We start from the raw sequence: 21,564 nt of genomic DNA, 5'->3' as shown, positions 1-21,564 counted from the left end.
CTAGCATGAATTGATCAACTCCCTCTAATTTTCTTAATTTTCACATTCCTGGAACCACAGGCAGAGAAGGAGGAGTGTCAGCTATCTTCAAATCAGGGTTATTAATCGGTCCTAGACCCAGGTTTATTTCTAACTCCTGTTTGTTGTTGTGGACAATCCATTATACCTTGAAGATCTCATAGTGCGATATTTTAGCTCAGCTACTTTCTCTTTAATTGGCTTTTGTATGAATAGGAGGGGCTGCACGGTGGTGTGGTGGTTAGCACCGTCGCCTCACAGTAAGAGGGTTCCATGTTCAACTCCCGGCTGAGGCCTTTCTGTGTGGTGTATGCGTCTCGTTTGTCTCTGTGTGGCCCTGTGATGGACTGGCAGCCTGTCCAGGGTGTACCCCGCCTCTTGACCGCTGGGATAGGCTCCAGCCCCCCCGCGACCCGACCGACAGATTCAGTGGGTATAGAAAATGGATGGATGGATGGATGAATTGGATTAATTTGGAAATTTAATGGATTGGATGTGATTGGATTACAATGAATTGTATTGATTCTTTGAAGTGCTTTGAGATGACATTTGTTGTGATTTGGCACTATATGAATAAATCTGAATATAGCTTTTCCAGGCTTTTGACACCAAATGTTTTTGTAAATCTAATTTAAAATGGTGTAATGATGTATTTTTTTTTTAAGATAGATAACATTTTTTAAACAAAACCACCCAAGCAAACCAACAAGAACAACGTTCAGTCCACCTCTGCTCTTTAGTGATAACTTTAGCTCCCCCATTTTCCAGTTATATCAATCATAATCCTCCTGAGCTGAGACAGTTTACAATAGGATTACGCCCTCACCACCCACAGACGCTTAAGTGGCTTGTAGTTGGCTCCAGTCAGAAAAGCAATGGGCCTCTATTGCTTTAGCATGACAGAAGAAAAGGGGTATTTAAACATCAATCAACACTTTGTTTCATATCAGGGTGTCTGCAACAATTGGGTGATGTGTGTGCTTGATTGAGTGAGTGATGTCCATGTGCACAAGTTGCGTAAGCTTATTAGCTACACCACTGGTCAGAGGAGGAGATTGAGGTTAGTCTAAGCCCTAATCCTTGTGGACTTTATGCTTGTTATACAGCAAGTGCAACAAAATCCTGGCTCCGCCCCTTCAAGAGAGAAACACACATACATAGAAGCGTTCATCACAACAACACACCTTTTCCCTGCCTCCTTGTTTACTGTTCAGGCCATCTCAACTTGTCTGTCTGTCTCTTAGCATGAGGGAGGAGGAACGGAGAGAAGAAGAGGAAGTGGTGCGCACTGTTGAGTAGTTTCCCAGTCGCCATGACGACCTCACACCCCACCATCTTCAGAGCTGTTCCCGTGTTGCCACGGTGACCTGATCCCATTCCATCTCTGTTGCTCTTCGTGATCCGGATTGAGCTGATAAAGTAGAGCAGTCCAGGAGTGGCGTCTTATTTCTCTAAAAACAGCTTTTGAATGGGACAGCGGATCCCACACAGGGACACGGATTCGAGGACAGGAAGGCGTAGCGGGCTGGGAATGCTGCGGGAGTAGTACTGGAGCGTTGCTTGGAAACAGCAGCATGCCAGTACAACAGATAACTGTGGTTCCAGCAAGGGAGACAGCTAGTAATGGCAAGAGCGCACCTCGCTCCAAAGACAAGAACGAGGTGAGTTTCTGACCTCAAAACTGTTCTCAAAACTCATGAGTTCCCGTGAATGCTGTGTGCATTTGTTTATGTCTTATTTTCCATTAAAGCTTAAAAATTAGTGAAAAGGTGATCAGTTTTCAGAGGTTTAAGATTCCAGATAAGTTATTTGTGTTGGCAGAAGTCATTTGATTGGTCCTTAAGTGTTGATCTTGATTGCTTCAGAAGAGGTTGCATATATCTGTATATATATATATATATATATATATATATATATATATATACATATATATATATATATATATGTATATATGTGTGTCTTTATATCAGTCTTCAGTTTTATCTTCTATATGTGCTTGATTGCCCTCCACGACAGTTCCCTCTATTTAGGAAAGTTTGGTGCTTTCAGTTGCCTTTTATTCATCCCACCATATCATACTGTAGACAAAAGTTTATACCAGTTTATGTCGCATCATATCATAATGTCATAACACATTTTTTAAACAACCTCACGTAATGCCTCCCAAACTACATAAAAAGTGCCTGAATGTTTTTTGCAGAGTGTTTTTCTGTGGCGGTAGGGAGGATCTAATCTAGATCCCAAGACGAGATCTGAGGTCATGATGTTATATACTGGAACTAAAACGTTGGGTTCTTTAAATCTGTATAGTTATGATTTCATGGAAGAGGTTGAATGGTTGTATTATCTTAATCTAGATTCAGATATACTTCTGAAACTGGGAATTTAAATAGCGTCTAATTGGCAGTTAGACTTTTTGAAATGTCTATCAATCCTTTTTCTGACACTCACGTAGCATTTGGCTGTGATATCCGCAGGCTTTGAATACTTATTTCCAGAATTACTCTGAATAAGCAAACAAAGTTAGATACAAGCAACACAGCTACTTAGAATAACTGGCCCTAGTTCAGTTCCCAAATTGTGTTTTTCAGAGATCACGATGTATTTTTAAATGAGCTAAGACGACTCACACCCAGCAGAAGATTTCCTGTTTTGAGTCCTGCCTTCTCCACCTTATTAGCTGACATCTCTCTGCTGTTTGCAGTCTGTAAGAAGGCAATAAATGGACCTCTAGTACATGAACAGATTTACCGCATCAATGTTCTTTTTTCAACGGTAAACATTGCAGCCTTTGTAAATCTGTTGTAATTATCTGTCTGAAAACTCCTAAGGCTGAAAAGCAAGCCAATTTACAAGTGTCTAAAGCTGCAATTCCTCAATTACCATGGTAAGAAATTTACAGCTGTAATAATCTTGTCCTTCCTTCCATCTATCTCTCGATCTTTTTCAAGAGGAGAACCTACTTTTTTTTGTGTTATAATTCTGCACGTTGATGCTTCGACATAAAAAGCATTGTTTTCTCCATCTTTGCAACTGATGCAACACATCACAAAAAACATCTTATCCTACCTAAGGCACGGAAATCGGGCTAACAAGTATTTCCCAAATATATGTATTTTGGGCTTTTTATTTTCAGTTGGGTCTTGCTCCGTTTGTCTCGTGCTACCTTTGAAGCTTGGCATGAGTAAATGTTTGGCATCTTATCAGGGACCTCCCCTACTTAAGTCTCGGCTGCTTTCAGAGCTGGGCTCAGAGATAGTTATGCAACACTGAAACTTTCACTGTCAACACTAAAACACTATCAATCCTTCTCTTCATCATGAGTTACCGCTGGCTAGCATGTTTTTGTCTTACTAGCTGCTTGCATGTGTCCCCCTCAGTTTCACGTTTAAATAGCATACAAATCAGCCAAAAAGAATCTTGACGGGTCTTTCTGTCCTTCCTTCCTTCCTGACAATGCATAGACTCTGTAGATGATGCTCTGCGTTGATCAAATGCTGATTGATTTAAAGTTAGCTTGAGCCAATTTTACAACAAAGAGGATGAAGTGCTGAAAACCATAAAAACCAAATCACAAGAGAAAAGCTCAAGCAACAGCTGCACTGGTCAATTCTAATTAACATTATCTATAAACATTTACTTTCACTCCACCACAAAGCAAAACTTTTTTTTTCATTTCTCATAATTAGTCTCCACAGCAGAGCAAAGCTAAATGAACAACAACAGTGTTAACAACACCAAGAGCAGCCCAAAGCTTAAATAGTTACATGTATTTATGAGACTGCCCCCAAGTAGCAGCAAATGTTTGAACACGTGGACATATGTTTTTAAGGCACCAATGCAGAGTATACAGAGGTCTATGATCAGCATTTTAGGCACACAAGTGCAATCAACAAAAAAAGTTAGTCACACACCAAATCAGTCAAATTCTGGAGCCTTGATAGATAATATCCCTGTTCTGTAAGCAGCTCACCTGTTTGTATTAGGACTAAGGTTCTCTCTCAGAACCATCTCTTAAACATCATTTTTTACTTTGAAAGACCAATATTGTGATGGAGAAATCTCAGCCCACAAAACCACAGGAAATCCACAGTTAAGTCAGTTTCATTTATGTAGATATGATCTAATGAACTTTACAGGCTGTCAGCAAGCTAAACCTTGATTTTCAGCTCAAACACATTTTACAACTGTGGTACAGATTCTGACCATGTTTCCAGGATTTAAGATAAATGGCTTTCTGCACCTGGAAAAAAAGAAAATCATTCTAAAACAGACTAAAAGTACAGCTTGGATTTTTTATATGAAAGAGTGTACAAGTTTACATTGGGTGTTGCAATATATGGGAGTGGAAAAAGAAATATTAAAATGATCAATATTGATATTGTATTGATAATATAATTACGATAATATCATGAAGGATTTTGTTGTGACATTGAACTGATGACATATGTCAGACCTTTGGAAGTTAATCTGACTGCCTTTTTACGTTGTCCATAAACTGTGATAGTTGTTATTCTTACACTTTCTCTCTCCACCTGACTACAATCATATTGTTATAAATGATTATACAATCGTTATACAATCAAATCAATTTATTTGCCAAGAATCAAATACATTATTTTCTTGATGTACTGAAAATCTAATACTATAAGAGCCCTGTAATACTTGATTTGTAGACAAAAAAGATGCTTTCCAGTCATGCTGGTATGGCCTCTGAAAATTCACTGAAATAACATTATGGATTTCCATGTTTTGAGCATCTTGAGTTGTTCTCCTAAAGGCCTGACATCCTTTTTATATCTTCTGTATGTATTAACATTTTAGTGATGTGTCTTTCACAAACACAATATTAGATGTCAAAGCTGGAGCAATGAAGATTGACTGTCAGAGACAGAATCTGTCGTTTTGTTTTGTTGCCATGGAGATGCAAATGTCAACAAAAAAAACCCACAGCAAACGATGATTCAGTGTAACAGTTGTGACTCTTTTTTTCAATTGATTGCGGCTTATTGCGGCTTATTGTCATCCCATTAAAGACCAAGTAGAAAGTGTGAAGCTGCAGCATCATGATTGTTTTTCTAAATGTGGCTGTAGGTTTTTCTGATTATGTGCCAGGGTACAGAACCAAAATATATCCCTCAATCCACGCCACACCACTTAATCTCCTCTGCAGAAACATGCACATGTTCTTCACACACACTCACTGGAGTCTCTGCTCTCCTTAGTCAGAGTTTCAGCAGAAGGGCAGAGGCTAAGGTAAGTGACTGTTAAACCGTCGCTCAGATATGTTACTTTATAACTGCTGAGTCAGTTAAAACAGGATTTAGCATGATGAACATTGGGTTATGGGATTTTGTGATCAGGATTTATTTTGTTTATTTCTTGCATTGTTCTGCTGTGGTTGTTCAGAATTGGCAGCTGCAGGCCCTTGCTTGCATCTTACACCACTTGTCCTCTTAATATAGGTCACTTTGGATCTAAAATTCAAATTCAGTTGCATGACTTCGGGGCTTGAAATATAGGCTCAATAACATGAAAACCTGTCGGGAGAGTGAGAATGAGTTGTAGAAATATAGGTGTTGTATGTTCTATGAACACACACATCTGTGATGTATTGTGTGAGTGTGTGTGTGTGTTTTCAGACACCTCTAATGTTCAACATAGTATTTACATGTATGTTTGGTGGGCAAAATGAATGCAAACATCTTTGTCCAGCATAGATGTTTGCTTGAACATTTCATTTTGGCTTTATTACCCCATGATGGTAGCATGACTGAATGGAAATGCAGGGACAGCAAGCTGTCATTATAGATTTATATCCCATAAACGCTTGCGTTATCAGTGGTTTGCTTACAAAAGTGTTCTCAAAGACTGGAAGCAGGCGGAAACTCCGTCAGCTGTCCTATGAAGATGTTGTTTCAGTAACCTTTATGTGAAACCTGGCAACTTTTTTCAGTTTGTTGTGTCTAAAGAAAATACAGATGTTTTTACATGGAGTGCAAGTATCTGATCTGCGTCTTCTGATGCTTTCAGTCCATGTTCTCTGCAGTGGTCAATACCTTGTCGCCCAAGAAAGATCTCTAACAATGCTCTTGTCTGTTTTCCCACAAATTTAATGATTTCCCACATAATAATGAGAATAATGACAGAAAACAGCAGCTTTGTAATTAACAGAAAAAAACTAGTTTGAAAAGTCTGCCGCTGGCCTCCATGTGAAGCTGATCCCACTGGGGATTGTTTTGTTAAAAGAGGGTGCTCCCACAATTAAAAAATATCCATGCTTGCCAAATGCATTTAAAATTAAATTTTCAGTTTGTGCAAAATATAAGAAACCAACATGCTTAAACACGGAAGTTTCAGTTCATTCAAAATGAAAGTTTTAAAGGGGATTTTAACATAAAAGACATTTGGTCTTATGACTCATAATGACTCATAACCGTTCTGTCTATTTGAAATAAACACCATGAAAATACAAACATGTGCACAAGATCCAGTACATGTGTTGATCTGCCGTAACACATAGAGGAGACAGTAGAGAGGAGTGTTTGACTCTAAACACGACTACTGATTTAAACGTGGCTATAGGAAAATCCCTTGATCAGCTTAGATTCAGTCTTCTGCTTGTCGGCCTCACTCCTGATTTGCAGTGTCCCTGCAACGATGTCCTCATGGGGGCGGAAACACACGAGCTCTTTTACATCAATATTAAAAGAGAGAAAAAGAAATGAATGAGAGCATTTATCCTGCCCTACTGGTACTTGTACTCATTGTCACTGGCCTTCCAGAACGATATTTGTATTGAATTTTTTTTCTCATATATTATCAAAGCCACCATCACCTATCGCTTCTTTTCCACCACGAGCTTAACAAAATTTTCCAATAACTTCAAGAGGGATAAAGGTTCCTCCTCCTGCCTGTTGTTGAAAATGTTTCCCCAGCAGGGCTATGACTGAAAAGATCAAGCAAACCCTTTTTATTATATGTCAAAAGTACATTTTAATATTTGCTCTTAATAGCTTCCTGGACAATTAAGCCTGGAAGGTGTGTTTAGTCTTTAATTGTAAAATATTGTGGGCTGTGTCACTGTGATTGTCACCATTGTTTGGGCCATTAAAACCTGATGTGATTTATGAGTCAAACTGGGGATGTAAGGATTCCATGGTTTGGTTCTCATCTTAATTCATGAGACAAGGTTTTGTTATAATTCTTTTTACTACCGGCTATACTATAATCTTGATCATTTTGGGGATTCACAACAGTGAAAAATTCTATGGTTGTTTGTATTGTGGATCTGGGTAGTTTTAGAATCACCCGTCGTGGATACATTGGTGACTGTGTTGGAACAAAGACATTAGGGTGTCCCCAGGCACGTTCAGTGTCGGTGAGAATCTTTGTGTAAAGGACCCATTTTGAAGGATTTCTCCACTTGTCTAGTATAGTGTGTTAAAACTGCATGCAGGGGCAGGTGGTCACACTAATGAAAGGACTGCTCTCTGATTAGCTATTTAGTCAAAATTTACAGACACACAGAAGCAGTGAGTGAATGCACACCACAGGAAGGACAAGTAATGTGCATAATAATGTGCATTCTGAGTGGGGTTATTTAACTGAGGGCATAAAAAGACCAAGGTGTTCACAGAGGTCGTGGAGATAGCTTTCTTATCATCAATGGTGTAGGGTTAGGGATGGAAGCCAAAGAAGTATTCATGTAGATCAAATGTAAGAAAGATGAGACAGATAAAAGCATTTCGAGAAAGGTTTTCTTCGGTTCATCTGTATTTCTTCTTTTCAAATAACAGTGGATGCAAATCCCTTCAGCAGCCATAGGCTTGCCATTCATCCAGTTGTTTTAGGATTTAAAACATTAATTAACTTATGTGAATGCAGAGGCAATGCTGACCGTTGTTTGTGGGCTTTGATGGTTTACATGCAGACAGATGCCAGAAATTTGTCTCAAAGTGTACTGGTGTTTTGCCTCCAGAGTTAACAACTGGCTGATCAGAGCAAATTCTGATTTTTATATATATATAGTTGATATTTCTATATTTAGATGACAAATTACATTAGTTTCTCGTGAATTTACTTGCTGAATTCTCAAAAAAATTGCAACCAGAGGATATAAAAAATCTTGAATTAAATCAAGACCCACATGTACTATAGAAGACTATCTTCCAGCCCCTGGCAGGCAAGGTTTGAAACTGTGTTGGTGTGGGGAAAATAACTTGGTTCATTGCAATCTCCTAAAGTGATGCAAGGAGGGACTGTGGCCACAGACAGTGATGATTAAGTCTGTGGCGTAACAGCTGAGTTGAGACGATCAGCACCCTGGCAAGTTCTGGAAAATGTGCCTTAAGTTGACTTTAAATAGCAACACATTGCAGAGCACCATCATGCTCATGAAGCAGGCCAACCAGGTAATAGGATTGCTGGCTTTAGCTCAGGTCACAGTGAAATAGCAAGAACATGTGACCTCTGACGCTGGATTATAAACTGTAAATGCAGCAGGATCATGCAACACCGAGTGCTGTAGACACGAGAGGTGTTAAAAGCTGCTTAGTGTAAGTAACTCTTTTTTTTTTGGTGTCTTTACACCAGATTCAGAACAGAAGCTATTCCAATGTGTCTGTTTTTGGCTACTTGAAACTAAATTATTATTTAAAAAATGAACTTAAATTTCTGAAATTTCTCACCTATCAAAGTGGAAGCATCGGCAGATTACATTTTCGAATTTCCGCAGATTGCTTTGTCAGTCACTGCAGCCCTTAACTTTAACGGACATAAGCGCAGGAAAGTATTGTTTCGTCATTCTTTTATTATTATTCCTGGTGTTGTGTGCCAGAGTAATTCAATCTCAGGCTACAGAGCTGCCAGATATCATTAAAGCATCACATTCGTTTTTTGTGTTCTTTGGCTCTAATGATTTTCTGCCTCAATTTCTCCCTGCAGGGGAGGAAAGCACCTGGGCGCTCAGGAAGTCGATCCAGCAACATCTCCAAGGTAACCATCAAATATTTAAGCTTAAAGGGCCAAAACCAAGGTCACAGTTCACAGGATATGATATGTCTTCTTTTGATGAAACACTGTTTAAACACATAGTGTGAGGCAGCTCTTAGTGCTCCGAGTACACACTGTTGTATGACTCAAGGGATTTTTAACGAAGTTGTAAGCATTACTAATTTACATTTTTAAAGTCAACTATGAATCAAAACACTTTGCTCTACATGGGAGGCTCAATTATTCTAGCAGCTCTGTCAAAGAGTCAAAAACTAAACGGATCCCTTGAGTTTTTGTATATTCTAGTTTATTGTTTTGAACTGGAAACCAGCAAATAAACTGAATGTATCTGTCATAACATGTCATTTACATGACATCAGATAAGAAAATACACACACACACACATATGTATAGACTGTTAGTTGGTCTCACAGAAATTGTACGTTACCAATTTTTTTAGCCAGACTAACAAACCCAGTTGAAAAAACCCAAGTGAATTCTGAATAGTGCTAAATAGAGGGTGTTTGATGTTTCAGGCCAGCAACTCTACAGCTGGACATACTACAGCCTCAAGGACATCACTAAGTCCATCTACTCAGGACATATGCAGGTAAGAAAGCTCTCTTTTTAAAGAATTAAAGCGACTGAGAGGAAATACTGGCGTACATGTCAAATATGCAAACAAATATCTTTGTTAAAGCCGAAAACAGATGGAGATTTCTGTGATATTAACATGCACTGTTTAAGAACTACTCTCTAGTGAGTGGGACGTTCAATTAGTATGGCCCACTGCAACCTTCAGGGCACAACAAAGTGAAAATGGATGTTCCCACAGTGCAGTAAATAAGAGGAGGATAATTGATTCCAGAAATAGAATCTTTCAGGAAATGAAGCAGCGATGGCGTCTGTAACGCTCAGTCCTTTGGCTTCAAGGCTGAAAGAACACTGTGTTCATTAGGAACATTGGCGCGTGATGTTTGTGAGCGTCTGAGCCTCCATTTGTCACTTATCATTCTCTTCTCATTTCATATTAATTGAGTACTGGTATCACTGACTCAGTTTCTATTTTTGTGTCACATTATTCATTATCTGTTTGGTAGGAACAGTCAGTCATGGTTGACATCCTGTGTCATCGTCCACAAAAGATGCACTATGAACGTTAAACATTATGTTGTTCACATTAATAAAATGGCAAGTAGACTTCAGTGATCACAAACTGTTTCCACTTCACATAAAAATAATTACGTGACGAGGCTTAACAGAAGAAATAAAATTCCAAAAGCAACCAAGTTATGTGTTTTTATTTGTATCCACAATTGCAGGAAGCAGAGGTTTTATTTACCAAGGTTTTTGAGGTATTTATGCCTCATTTCAGGATGGACTTGAACTGAATTCCCCCCAAAAACAAAAGAATCACATTTAAGAAATTCAGCTAGATTAATCTGTTTAGAAATTGTAGATATCTTGTTAATCGTAAGACTTTTCTTTGCCTTGAAAACACATTCTTTCAGAGCAACTGGGCTTAGAGGTGATGGTGCTGTTGAGTTCTAAAGGTTACTTATCAGTGCTCACACAACAAAATTGTATTTTCCTAGTTTTGTAATGGAAGAAATTCAACAAATCGACAACTCAAAACCAGAGTAATTGAAAATAAACCTGTAGTTCAGTTTTTGTTATTTGAATGAACCATTTGAGTGCATCCAATCAAATTTACTGTCATTCTCATTTATTTGACTTCACATTCACATTCTTTTTCACATATGTATGCTCATCTCCATCTACGTGTATCTGTGTGTGTGTGTGTGTGTGTGTGTGTGTGTGTGTGTTTAGTTCTGGACAGCTGACCCGTTTACAGGAGGATACTTCTGAGTCACACCAACACAGAAAGCCCGCACACAATACCCCTGCAATGACAGTCACCGGCACAGCTCTGAGCTCATCGGCTCAGGCCCTGAAAAAGCAGGTCAAGAGGCGTCACCGCCGCAAAAGGAGCAGCTGCACCACCTTGGACTGCGTGGAATCAAACGGCAAACAGGAACAGAGCGACCGCAGTCTCAGTTCTGACCGCAATGAGCTGGGGGAGAAGAGGGAGCGCTCCTTCAAGAACCGCAAGGAGCTCCCTCCCCGGCTCCGCTGCTCAGGTGCCCCACAGTCTGAATCCTCCACTGAGGACGAGGCGTGGCGTGAGGCCCGCAGCTGGAGCAAGGAGAAAGCCAGAAGAGCGCGCCGCCGCAGTGTAAGCAGTCGAGAGAGGGACGCAACAAATGGGCGTAAAGGAGGTGAAGACAAAGCAGAGATAATGGAGCTGCAGTCAGTGGACTCAGATGAAGGGAAGGAGAATCATCCTCTGGTGGAAGATAGTGGCCTTAAGAAGCGCCACAACATCAGGAGCTCAATCAAGAGAGACAGCGATGTTTCACAGAGGGAGAGATCACGCAGCAAAGAAAACGAGAAGAAGAACTGCAAGTCAAGGAGCCCAAAAGGCAGTTCTTCATTGGCAGAAGACGTCGAGGAGCTCATTACCAAGAAATACCAGGAGAAGGGGTCAGGAGGTGGGGACATGTCAGCACCCACACAACAGAAACACTGCAGTATGAATGGGGGCGCAGGGCAACCTTGTTCGGATGATTCTGAGCTGGAGGTCTGCAGGTTAGTTTCTGAGTACCAAACATGTAACACCATAAAGCTTATCCAAAAAAATCAGTGGAGAGAAAAAGAGGGAGGATTTATAAAACTTGTAGAGGCCCCATATTATTATTATTCCTGACCTGTATGCGCTTATTCTGTGTGTGTGTGTGTGTGTGTGTAGGATCTGTCACTGTGAGGGGGATGACGATTGCCCACTGATAATGCCATGTCGCTGCACGGGAAGCCTGAGTTTTGTCCACCAGTCGTGTCTCAACCAGTGGATCAAATCCTCAGACACTCGCTGCTGTGAACTCTGCAAATATGACTTCATCATGGAGACAAAGCTCAAACCTTTGAGCAAGGTATGCAGACATGCTTACTGAGAGTTGTAAACATCAAGACAGGAGGTGCAGTTCTCGGCACTGTTTCCTCATCTTTGTCTCCACCCCTCTGTTTTCCAGTGGGAGAAGCTACACATGACGAAGAGTGAGAGGAGAAAGATCTTCTGTTCAGTGTTTTTTCACCTGATAGCAATAGTGTTTATGTTGTGGTCTATCCTCATTCTGATCAAGAGAACCACTGACGAGATCAGACTTGGGAAGAACGGTCAGTACTTTTTTATCTCCCCATCTCACATACCAGAGACACACAGAGAGAAATGTGTAACCTTCAATAGCTTTTAGATCTTAATAAAGACTGTAGCAGCTTCAAGGTACCCGGCAGTGTTTTTTTTTATATTCTTTTTTTTAAACTCACTAATTTAAAACTATCATCTGACTAACATGACATGTTGGATGCAGTTTCTTAGACGCTTTCGAATTCATTATTATTATTATTATTATTATTATTATTATTATTATTATTGCTAAAAGTGGTAGTGTTTGGGTTTTGAGTTTTTGTCCACACAAGCTGTTAACAGGAATTCTGCTGTGGGGGGATTTTTTGATTTAAAGTTGAGCGCCATTATAGCGTTGCTGCGACCACCTCTCCAACACTGGATGTTTTTTGTGCTTAGGACTAGCCTCTCTTATATTGTCCACTGTGCAACGGTTGTGTTTATTAATTCAAACGGACAGCAGAGGGTTTGCAGAGTGATTGCTTTGATATCTGTTAGTAAGATGACTTGAGTCTTTCGTTAATTTCAGCATCAGAAATGTGCAGCTAAAAGCCGTCGATCAAGGCAGAAACTACAGGGTACTGTATTTGTTGATGCTGTATCCCAGACAGTTATATTTTTAAAGAAGTGCGTGCCAGCTCCTAAATGTGTGTAAGAGTCTTAAGCCCGCAGACCTGCAAAGGTTCTCCTTAACCTTTGACATGACATTCTAATTATAGCTGGCATTGACTGTTGATGTTGAAGAGTTAAAGACACGCAGTACTCAAGATGCTTAAGTAGAACAAAATCCTGATGCAACTGTTTATCAGCTTCACCTCCATGTGGATGTCGGAGGACGTTCTAAATTGTCCAAGAACAGTAGAACGCGTGGTCAATACTCCACAGGGTCCCTGCAACCTTTCACCTGTTGATCTTTACACCTGTCTGACTCTGGCTGTGTGACTCTGGAGATGTGTTTTTTTCTTTGCAGTTGCTCTGTGTTTATGCGTTTCCTCTAAATCTAGTGGAATGTGTGTGTAGTGTAGAGTATTCAGTGCCAGTCACCAAAGGTTTGGACACATGGTAGGTGTGTACTGTACCTATCCATTTGAATGGCTCAAAAATCTTTTGACTGGTACTGTAAATGTCTCGTGGTGGTCATCTATAGGTGTCCCTCTGCTCTGTATTTATCCTAGAGGGAAGTTTCAGCAGTTTTAGATATTTGGTGTTTTGCAGATTTGTAGAGGTACTAAAGCAGTCTGTTGTCGTTTTGATTAGTTAACATGTAAATGCATTCAAGGTCTTGAATGTTAACCTTCAATGCATCATTAACACCAATGCTCTCAAAAGGCCAGACTTACTGATTTGAACATATACTCAAACTTACATTTATCAAAGTCTGATCATGACAAATGCTTGTTTACGTGTATCACAGCACAATAGCAGGAATTGTGAAGACCTCAGGAAAAGAGTTGTTGGAGCTCATCAGAAGGGAAAAGGTTATAAAACCATGTATTCAAAGGTTGGACTTTGGAATTCAGGCTTTTGCACAAATGGAAGAAAGTTAGGACTGCTGTTGGTATCAACGGAACAAAAAAGGAACCTAGACTTACATCTAAGCAACTGAAGACATCTCTAACTTTGGCTATGGTAATGTTTACGAGTCCCTCATCGATGTGCATGTCAGAGCTGTGAGAAAATGTCCACTGCTCTCCAAAAAGAAAAGTCATGCTCATCCTCATCTGCAGTTTGTTAATAAGAATCTAAAAAGAAACCTTCGTCACAGAACGAATCTGAAGAAGAATGAAGCTAACGTTTTGGAATTTTGACATAGTTCTGACATCAATCCAATAGAAATGTTGGGGAACCACCTGGGGCGAGCAGGAAACCCAACAACGGGGTTGAAACTGTTCTTTGTGGGCTGAAATTCCTCTGAGCTGATGTGCAGGAATGATCGGCTGGAAAAGTCAACTTTCAGTCACTGAAAACAAAGTTCTACAACCTGTTGCCACTCACAGCTATGAAATACGAGAACATTTTCCAAAACTTAGAAATCTAATCTTGGTTGGGTTGTTCTCATCTACTTTTAGGAGTCGTGCTAAAACTATGATGTTGATTTTGGTCACATTTATGAAGGAATAAAAAAAAATTGTATGAGGTCCCCGACCTGTAAAGCACAGCTGCAGCACAGCTTGACAAACTGGTCACAGACGGATTCATATTTTGACCTAAATTTGTTCTTCACATCATTACCAAATTGAAAATAGACCCCTCAGTGCTTCTGTACCCTAAATGTTGTGTTCAGTGTGGCGTGTTGTGATGATTTAGGACATAAAATTAGATACAGCAGGTTACATCGATGTACGTCGTGAATGATCATGTAGAACAATTTAATCCAGCGATCAGAAAAACTTTAAAGAATTACACCCAATCTTGATTGCAGACGAATTATGGAGAGTTTCTCTTGTGAAGTACTATTCGCTGCAGGGTAAGCACAGCTCTGCACACACCACCATCACGATCCCTCACACTTTCTGCAGGTTGACTGATGGCAGCTGTGCGTTTGTGTGTCCACAGGTGTGCTGGAATGGCCCTTCTGGACCAAGCTGATTGTGGTGGCCATTGGCTCTACAGGTGGCCTCATCTTCATGTACATCCAGTGTAAAGTCTACCTGCAGCTGTGGCGCCGCCTCAAGGCCTTCAACCGCATTATCACCGTGCAGAACTGCCCGGAGAAAAACCTGCACAACCCTCAGGCCCGGCCCAGTGTCCTCGCCAACGGCAAGCATGAAACTGTGGAGGTTCCAGATACCCCGGGCCCTGTGCCGGCTCCTGAGGCTCAGATGGACTCAGATCAGTCTATGGAGGCTGCAGTAGCGCCGGAGCAAAACCCCGTCTGAGCAAGACCCCATCCTCCTGAATGTTGAATCGCACCCTGCTCACCCGACAAAAACCAGCCGGTGTGAGCACGGTGGGATTTAGACTCACGCAGCGTTTTAATGTTCTTTTCAGCTCCGGTGCTTGCTGGATCTCGGGATTGAACGGACAGGTTTAAAGCGTAAGAACTGACCCAGTCCTTCAGTGATTCAGGAAAACTGAAGGCAGAAGGGCTGCATTGATGTGAATGTACAAAAAAATTAAAGAATGAAACGAGAAAAGAGGTGCAAAGGAGACAGAAAATAAAGCCAGCAACCAAGAACGTACTGTATATGAAGACAGTGGATAAATGGTATACTGATGCCATTTTATTTGTATGCACTTTGTAAACCTGCAATGACTTAAGATGTGAAAATCCCGCGGAAACTATCGGTTGAAGGTCTCAGTATGCTTCAAGCAAACCTCACACAGCACAGCTCGTGACCACGTCTAAATTCAGAAATGTTTTAGTTGTTCCAAATGACCCACAGAAGTGAGGCACGATGAGCTGTAAAAATCAATGGTAGATGAAGGGAAGGTTGATTAAGAAACAACAAGAATCCCTGTGCTGCCGTGTGAGAGTCGACGCCCTGCAGATGCAACACATTGGACTTCATACTGTGGCACATCCCAGATGTCAGCATACCGCAGTACAGCCATATCTAGTTTAGTCTTTTCTATTTTTCCATTAAATAAGCAACAAATAAATAAAAGTGATACCACCCCACTTTTCTTTTTTTTTTTTTTTTTTTTAAATACACGCTATAATATATACTTAACCAGTAGAGACTTTCTTTGTTGGTGAGTGAAAGAGAGACGTGGACCCACGAATGACTTCATCTGCTCATGGTGTTGTGCTGTCAAGGATACATACTCTCTCCCTGACAGCATTTATGTTGGTGTGAGACAGGTGGAAAGGGCATTTGTAGGCAGAATGATGAGTAACCCATAATTCAGATGCTTTTGAGGTCGTCTTTGTCTGAAGCATACTGAGGCCTAAGCACTCCCTCTAGACAATCAGGTCTTTAGACACCAAAGAGTCAGATACTGCAAGTAGAGAAAGAATCATTCAAACTAAATCTTTATCTCAGTCTGAAATCTAACATGTAATATTTTGGAAAAAAGCTATGATCATAGGGAAATTTGTTGAAATAGAACATCACGTAGCCCTTTGTTTATGATGTTTTGTTTTGACAGTTTGCAGCTGTACGTGATCTTCCTCTGGAGATCAGTTATTTATGTGAATGTAACTAGAACGTTCATGGTTGCCATTCGTTCATGTTTTACATTAGATTAGATTACTAAAAGGGACTGTTGTTTATCCCTGTCCATTTTTATACAGGTTTAATTAACCGGCATTACTAGCATGTCACAAAAAAAATAAATAATACAGTTTCCTCCAACTTAAACCCTCAACAGCAGTTTTGTTAAAACTATTTATTTTTTAGCTCTTATTGGACTCGATGAAGGTTACATACAACACTATTTCGTTTGTGCAATAAACAGTGAATGTAGAACCCCTAAAGATGCTGGTGTGAAGTCATTGACCGATACGCTTTAAACGGTTGGAATGGTAACATTTTACTTTCCAATCTTGGTGTTCAACGCCATCTTCTGGACGGTCATGGAAAAGCAGCGTCCTCCCACACTTTTTATACAGTTTCCAAATCTTTGCTGAGGGTCTGACGTCCCAGCTCCATAGAAGAAAAATGTCAGTGAGTTTCTGACATCTGCACCTTCTCATCTACCTGCTCATCATCCAAATCATCCTCATCTTCCTCAAGATCATCATCTTCCTCTTCTGCTTCATTCTTTGCATCCAGACCTTTATTTGACACTTTCCGCATTTTAATATTTGGAAGTTTCTTCAGATCTCCGGTCCACTCTCTGCCAAAACAAAGAAATATTTACAGATATTCAAACATCCATGCTCAAATCCTGGATGTCTGCACTTTTAGGCTTCCTTTAAAAGAAACGGATTCCTGGAAGAAGATGATTTACACAATATGTTGTGTTAAGGACTTGATTTTATCAGCACTGCATCATACACAAGAGTGAGCAAATGACTTCATCAAATGAGAAACATCCAATGGTGGACAAACTGATTCCCAGGATAGAACATAAAGACACGGGGTTAGCAGTGGAGGCTCCAAGAAGACCAGATGATACATTTTTTTCTGCAACACTAACCAAAACACCTTGATAATACCAGAGGAGACATCACAAATCCCAAAATCTAATAAGCTTTGATTGGGGATAAACGAGCATGTAAGAATGTCAAAGACTCCAACTGTTGCCGACTCGTCTGTCAGGGAGATAACTGAGCTGTCGCCAGTTATCCAGCCAGCTAACGCTCATTATTTCTTGTAAGGTTGATCACTGCAAAACACTTAAGTCTTAACTAAGTGTCAAAACTCTTAGTGGGCTTCAAACCAAGAACATGAGACATCTGTGACCAATTTAAAATGCTGACAAGCACCAGGGGAAGATCACACATCACTCCTGCTCTAAGATCTTAGGACTGGCTTCCAACTGAATATACAACAGAATCTAAGACCCTGGTTATCGTTCACAGGACTCTGAGTGGTCAGGTCCCAATATATCTCAGACATGTTAACGAAATACAACCCTGGAAAGAGTCTCGGACCTTCAGTGACTGGTCAGCTGGTGGAGCAGAGCGCTCAGAACAAACAAGGTGAAATTATGTGTGTTATTCTGCCGCCCTCTGCTGGAACCACTTCGACCCAGAACTTAGTAGTTTTTACAACTGCACACTTCTCTCAGACATGTTTTTGCTTTTATGCATTTTCCTGTGCAATTTCTTTTCCATCAACTCGTTTAAATCCCCTTTTACTACAAATGTTTATGAAAATGACTTTTTATACATTATGCATTTTGACACTCTTCAGTCATTTAATGGTTTTATGCAAGTTTTCTCTTTCTAATCTTCACATAAAACCCTTTGAATGGACATTATGTATGAAAAGGAAATAAACTTGCCCAATCAAATTCTGTCAAACAACAGAAGGCGGAACCCTCCTTGCCATGGCACACAGTTTGTCAACTCACCTGAATGTTTTCAGATGCTTTGCATTGATGACGTCTGGGATCTCTGTGAACGACACAACATTTGATAAAGGAGTATTTTTCAGCTTTGGATGCCTGCATGCGCAGCATATACGTGAAAGACGATAAAGGGGACTCACCTAACCCGATACTCTCGTACTGCACCCGCTCCCGCTCTATCGTCTGTTTGATGACGGCCTCTCTGGCGCCATGGAGACGACCCTGCCGACCCTTGATCCCATTTGCTATCTCGATCTGCTCAAGTTCTGCGTCAAATCTACAGAGGTAACTGAACACATGCACAGAAAAGCATGTCGGGTCACTAAGCACCAATATACCACAGGCTCTCTTGTGTGGATTATAAAAGAAATGCTAACTGGTGCATGTTTATATAAACTTACCTGGGCTCTACAAACTGCTTCACTTTGTGTTGCCCACTCTCTCACAGAGTGTCTCTTATCATATATTTGCTCTCTACATATGGTATTCAACATGTTTATTCCTCTGCCATCACACAGAGATGAGCTTATCAGGGATGGTGTGGCTGGGTTTTTTGACCGAGGACGCGTCCATACATAGAGTGGCTTGGAATCAAATCACCAAACTTCTGTTTAGAAGACAATAACTCTATCACCTGAACCATGTGGTACACATGTGAAAAAGGCTCAACACAAATAACTACACACAACGCGTATTAGATTTGTGGTTGCAACCATGTCATTTGCAGATGTCCTGCATAATTTTGCATGTGCTTATGGATGCTTATGGATTACTTTTATCATTACGTCTCACTTTTGTTTATTGGGGGTCCTAGCAGCGAAGCTGCAGGAACCCATTGGAATAGTAGCTTTTCCTATTATTATTGTTCAGTTTCTGCTGCAATTGAAGTCTATGGCAGCCCCATGAACGTAATGCGAGAAAGTTGTGAAATTTGGCACACGTAATCAGCCAAGTGCCAATCACAAACTCAAGAATTTTCATGGCCCAAGAGTCTACTCTCTAGCGCCACCAACACGTCAAAGTTCAAAGTGCATTCAGCCTAATAACTTTTGACTACTTGGTCCAAATTTCACAAATGAGGCATCGTTGGAATCCTTGGATCATGACGAGTCCAACGCACCCTATGACGTCAATTTGCGTATGCCTAGATTTTCCGCCATTTTGAATTTAATCAAAAAGCTTAAAAAAGCATTTCAGGTCACAGAGATTGTCCAATTTTCACGAAACTTGGCACATAGACTCTTAAGACCAAGCCGCACAAAAGTTATCGTGTGGAATTTTTAATTAGGCTTCCGTTTTCCAATAAAAGCCAATCAAACTCGAGGTTGACGCCGCCAAACCGGAAGTGAGGCCATATCTTGGCAACCATTTGATGTTATGACGTCAAACTTCTAACAAAGACTCAAGACCAAGGCCGTAAGAGGCCCAAGAAGTTTGGTGACGTTTGGCCAATAGGTGGCGCTATATGTAGCAAAAATGCATTTTTGCTCATATCTTTGGACCCCTTGGTCCAAATTTCACAAATGAGGTACCGATGGAATCCCTGGATAAAGACGAGGTCAACGCACATCATGACATCATCAGCGCCATCTTGGATTTTCCGCCATTTTGAATTTAATCGAAAACCTTCAAAAAGTATTTCAGGCCACTGAGATTGTCCAATCTCCACGGGACTTGGCACATAGAATCTTCAGACCAAGCCGCACATAAGTTATCATGTGGATTTTTTTTATTTCACTTCCGTTTCACCGCGGCAGCCAATCAAACTCTACGCCGACGCGCAAACGGGACATTTGGCCGCATCTCTGCGATGCATTGATGTATCGATGCCAAACTTGGCGCATGGACTCACGACGCCTTCCTGAGCAGCCCAAGCCTTGCCTATTGTGCCATTCTGCTAGGACCCCCACATCGCTGCTTGCAGCTATATTTATAAATCTCTTTGGTGGCCCAACTTTGATCCGTTTCGTGGAACATTTTGGTCATTCAGCATCTTCTGTGCGTCTCTGAAGGTATTTTGGAGACATTTCTATGATTTTCAAAATGAAAACTATGAGTAGTTGGAAAAAAAAACAGATGAACAGATGAATAAAAGCAATGAATAAAAACTGCCTCTGACCTTTCAATAATGTCACAGGCATCCTTCCGCGTGTAACTTGTCTTTGTGGGATCCAATTGACTCTGAAACCACAACAGCTTCTCGCCTGTGATTTGACACCCAAACGCAACAACAGAAGAGTTTATCAACCTGTGATTTTGCCGTTTTACTCAAATGAGCGATAAAGCTGCTTACCGGTGTTGCTCAATCGTGTTGCTTTTTCATTCTTCTGCCTAAAACATTAGAGGAGCCAGTTAAATGAAAGATGTCCAAACATTTGAAAAAATGTCTGCCTGAGGAACATTCATTAATGTATATGTCAGCAGTATATTAAGTGGCTACACAAACAGCTTTCATGAAAAAGGAAACAAGAGTGCAACCTTCTATATTTTCATCTCTTTTATATTTCTGGCTCAAGCTTAATTTCTCTCCATTACTATGTTCTTTAATGGAGAAAAATCTTCAAAAATGTCTGTGTTTTTAAATGGTTAGAGTTGCATGGCTCTTCTGTTGCAATACACACGAAGTAAAGTTGATCATTTAAACACCGATAAATTCTTTACACGACAGAAACTCGATGTATTTTGTGTTTTATTTTTTTCGTATACACACCTTTCTTTCTTTTTCAGTCTGATTTCCTCTCGAGCCAGATATGCAGCCTTTCTACTGAACGGATGACAAACTTTCTCGCCTTTCGTCTTCTGAGTCTTCGGCTGAAAAATATAAACACACAAAAATAACAGCTGCAGCTTAATTATTTCCACAGCAATTGGTGACTGTCGTTACTTATGATATAAACAGACTTACCATCTTCACAGCACCAAAACACGCGTGGAACTACTCTGTTGACAAGTGAACCGGAAACGGTCCGTCAGTTAATCATGTCCGGATCCGTTGCGAGGCAAATAGCTGGGGTTCTATTTCCCATATGCTTCAAACACGTTTGTACCCAAGAAGCAGCGAAGGCTCAGGTGTTTGACTCTGTTAACATCTAACATCTAAAAACCATTTATTAATAAGTTGTCACATCACAGTAAACGAGGTTTTTGTTTGTTTGTTTTCTACCTTGGGCTTACGTAGCTTCCAATATTCATTGTAAAAAAAAGGTATGGATACTACCTCATATCCCCGATAAATGAAATCATGGAGGCACATTTGTAAAGATCACGAATTCTCTTCAGGAAATTCACTTTTCCAGGGTTTCATAGAAACAGATTACATCTTATTAGAAAAACGGAATCATATTATG

At 40.4% G+C, this 21,564-nt stretch overlaps 2 protein-coding genes across 2 annotated transcripts; one reads left to right on the top strand and one right to left on the bottom strand.

Moving 5' to 3' along the window:
• Nucleotides 1-1,289: 1,289 nt before the first annotated feature.
• On the top strand, nucleotides 1,290-16,668 carry marchf1 (membrane-associated ring finger (C3HC4) 1). The gene is made up of 7 exons (XM_075463179.1): nucleotides 1,290-1,679; nucleotides 8,965-9,015; nucleotides 9,549-9,622; nucleotides 10,843-11,661; nucleotides 11,822-12,002; nucleotides 12,102-12,246; nucleotides 14,813-16,668. Exons 1-7 carry the CDS (start codon nucleotides 1,593-1,595, stop codon nucleotides 15,133-15,135), a joined length of 1,680 nt encoding a protein of 559 aa, XP_075319294.1. The 5' UTR covers nucleotides 1,290-1,592; the 3' UTR covers nucleotides 15,136-16,668.
• tma16 (translation machinery associated 16 homolog) lies at nucleotides 16,574-21,196 on the bottom strand. Its single transcript, XM_075463180.1, has 7 exons — nucleotides 21,123-21,196; nucleotides 20,928-21,028; nucleotides 20,511-20,548; nucleotides 20,337-20,421; nucleotides 18,358-18,506; nucleotides 18,221-18,263; nucleotides 16,574-17,038 (listed from the first exon to the last, which is right to left on the bottom strand). The coding sequence occupies exons 1-7, from the start codon at nucleotides 21,123-21,125 to the stop codon at nucleotides 16,864-16,866; spliced, it is 594 nt and encodes a 197-aa protein (XP_075319295.1). The 5' UTR covers nucleotides 21,126-21,196; the 3' UTR covers nucleotides 16,574-16,863.
• Between the last annotated feature and the right edge of the window lie 368 nt (nucleotides 21,197-21,564).

The sequence above is a fragment of the Odontesthes bonariensis genome, chromosome 4 (assembly GCF_027942865.1).
Source record: "Odontesthes bonariensis isolate fOdoBon6 chromosome 4, fOdoBon6.hap1, whole genome shotgun sequence".
Taxonomy (NCBI): domain Eukaryota; kingdom Metazoa; phylum Chordata; class Actinopteri; order Atheriniformes; family Atherinopsidae; genus Odontesthes; species Odontesthes bonariensis.
This window is presented reverse-complemented; position numbering and strand designations above follow the sequence as displayed.

Coding starts and splice junctions, on each gene's coding strand:
- marchf1 (XM_075463179.1), top strand. CDS start 1,593: ATGCCAGTACAACAGATAACTGTGGTTCCAGCAAGGGAGACAGCTAGT. Junction 12,003..12,101: donor AGCTCAAACCTTTGAGCAAG/GTATGCAGACAT, acceptor TCTGTTTTCCAG/TGGGAGAAGCTACACATGAC. Junction 12,247..14,812: donor GATCAGACTTGGGAAGAACG/GTCAGTACTTTT, acceptor GTGTGTCCACAG/GTGTGCTGGAATGGCCCTTC.
- tma16 (XM_075463180.1), bottom strand. Junction 20,422..20,510: donor AACACGATTGAGCAACACCG/GTAAGCAGCTTT, acceptor GTCAAATCACAG/GCGAGAAGCTGTTGTGGTTT. Junction 18,264..18,357: donor GTACGAGAGTATCGGGTTAG/GTGAGTCCCCTT, acceptor TGTCGTTCACAG/AGATCCCAGACGTCATCAAT.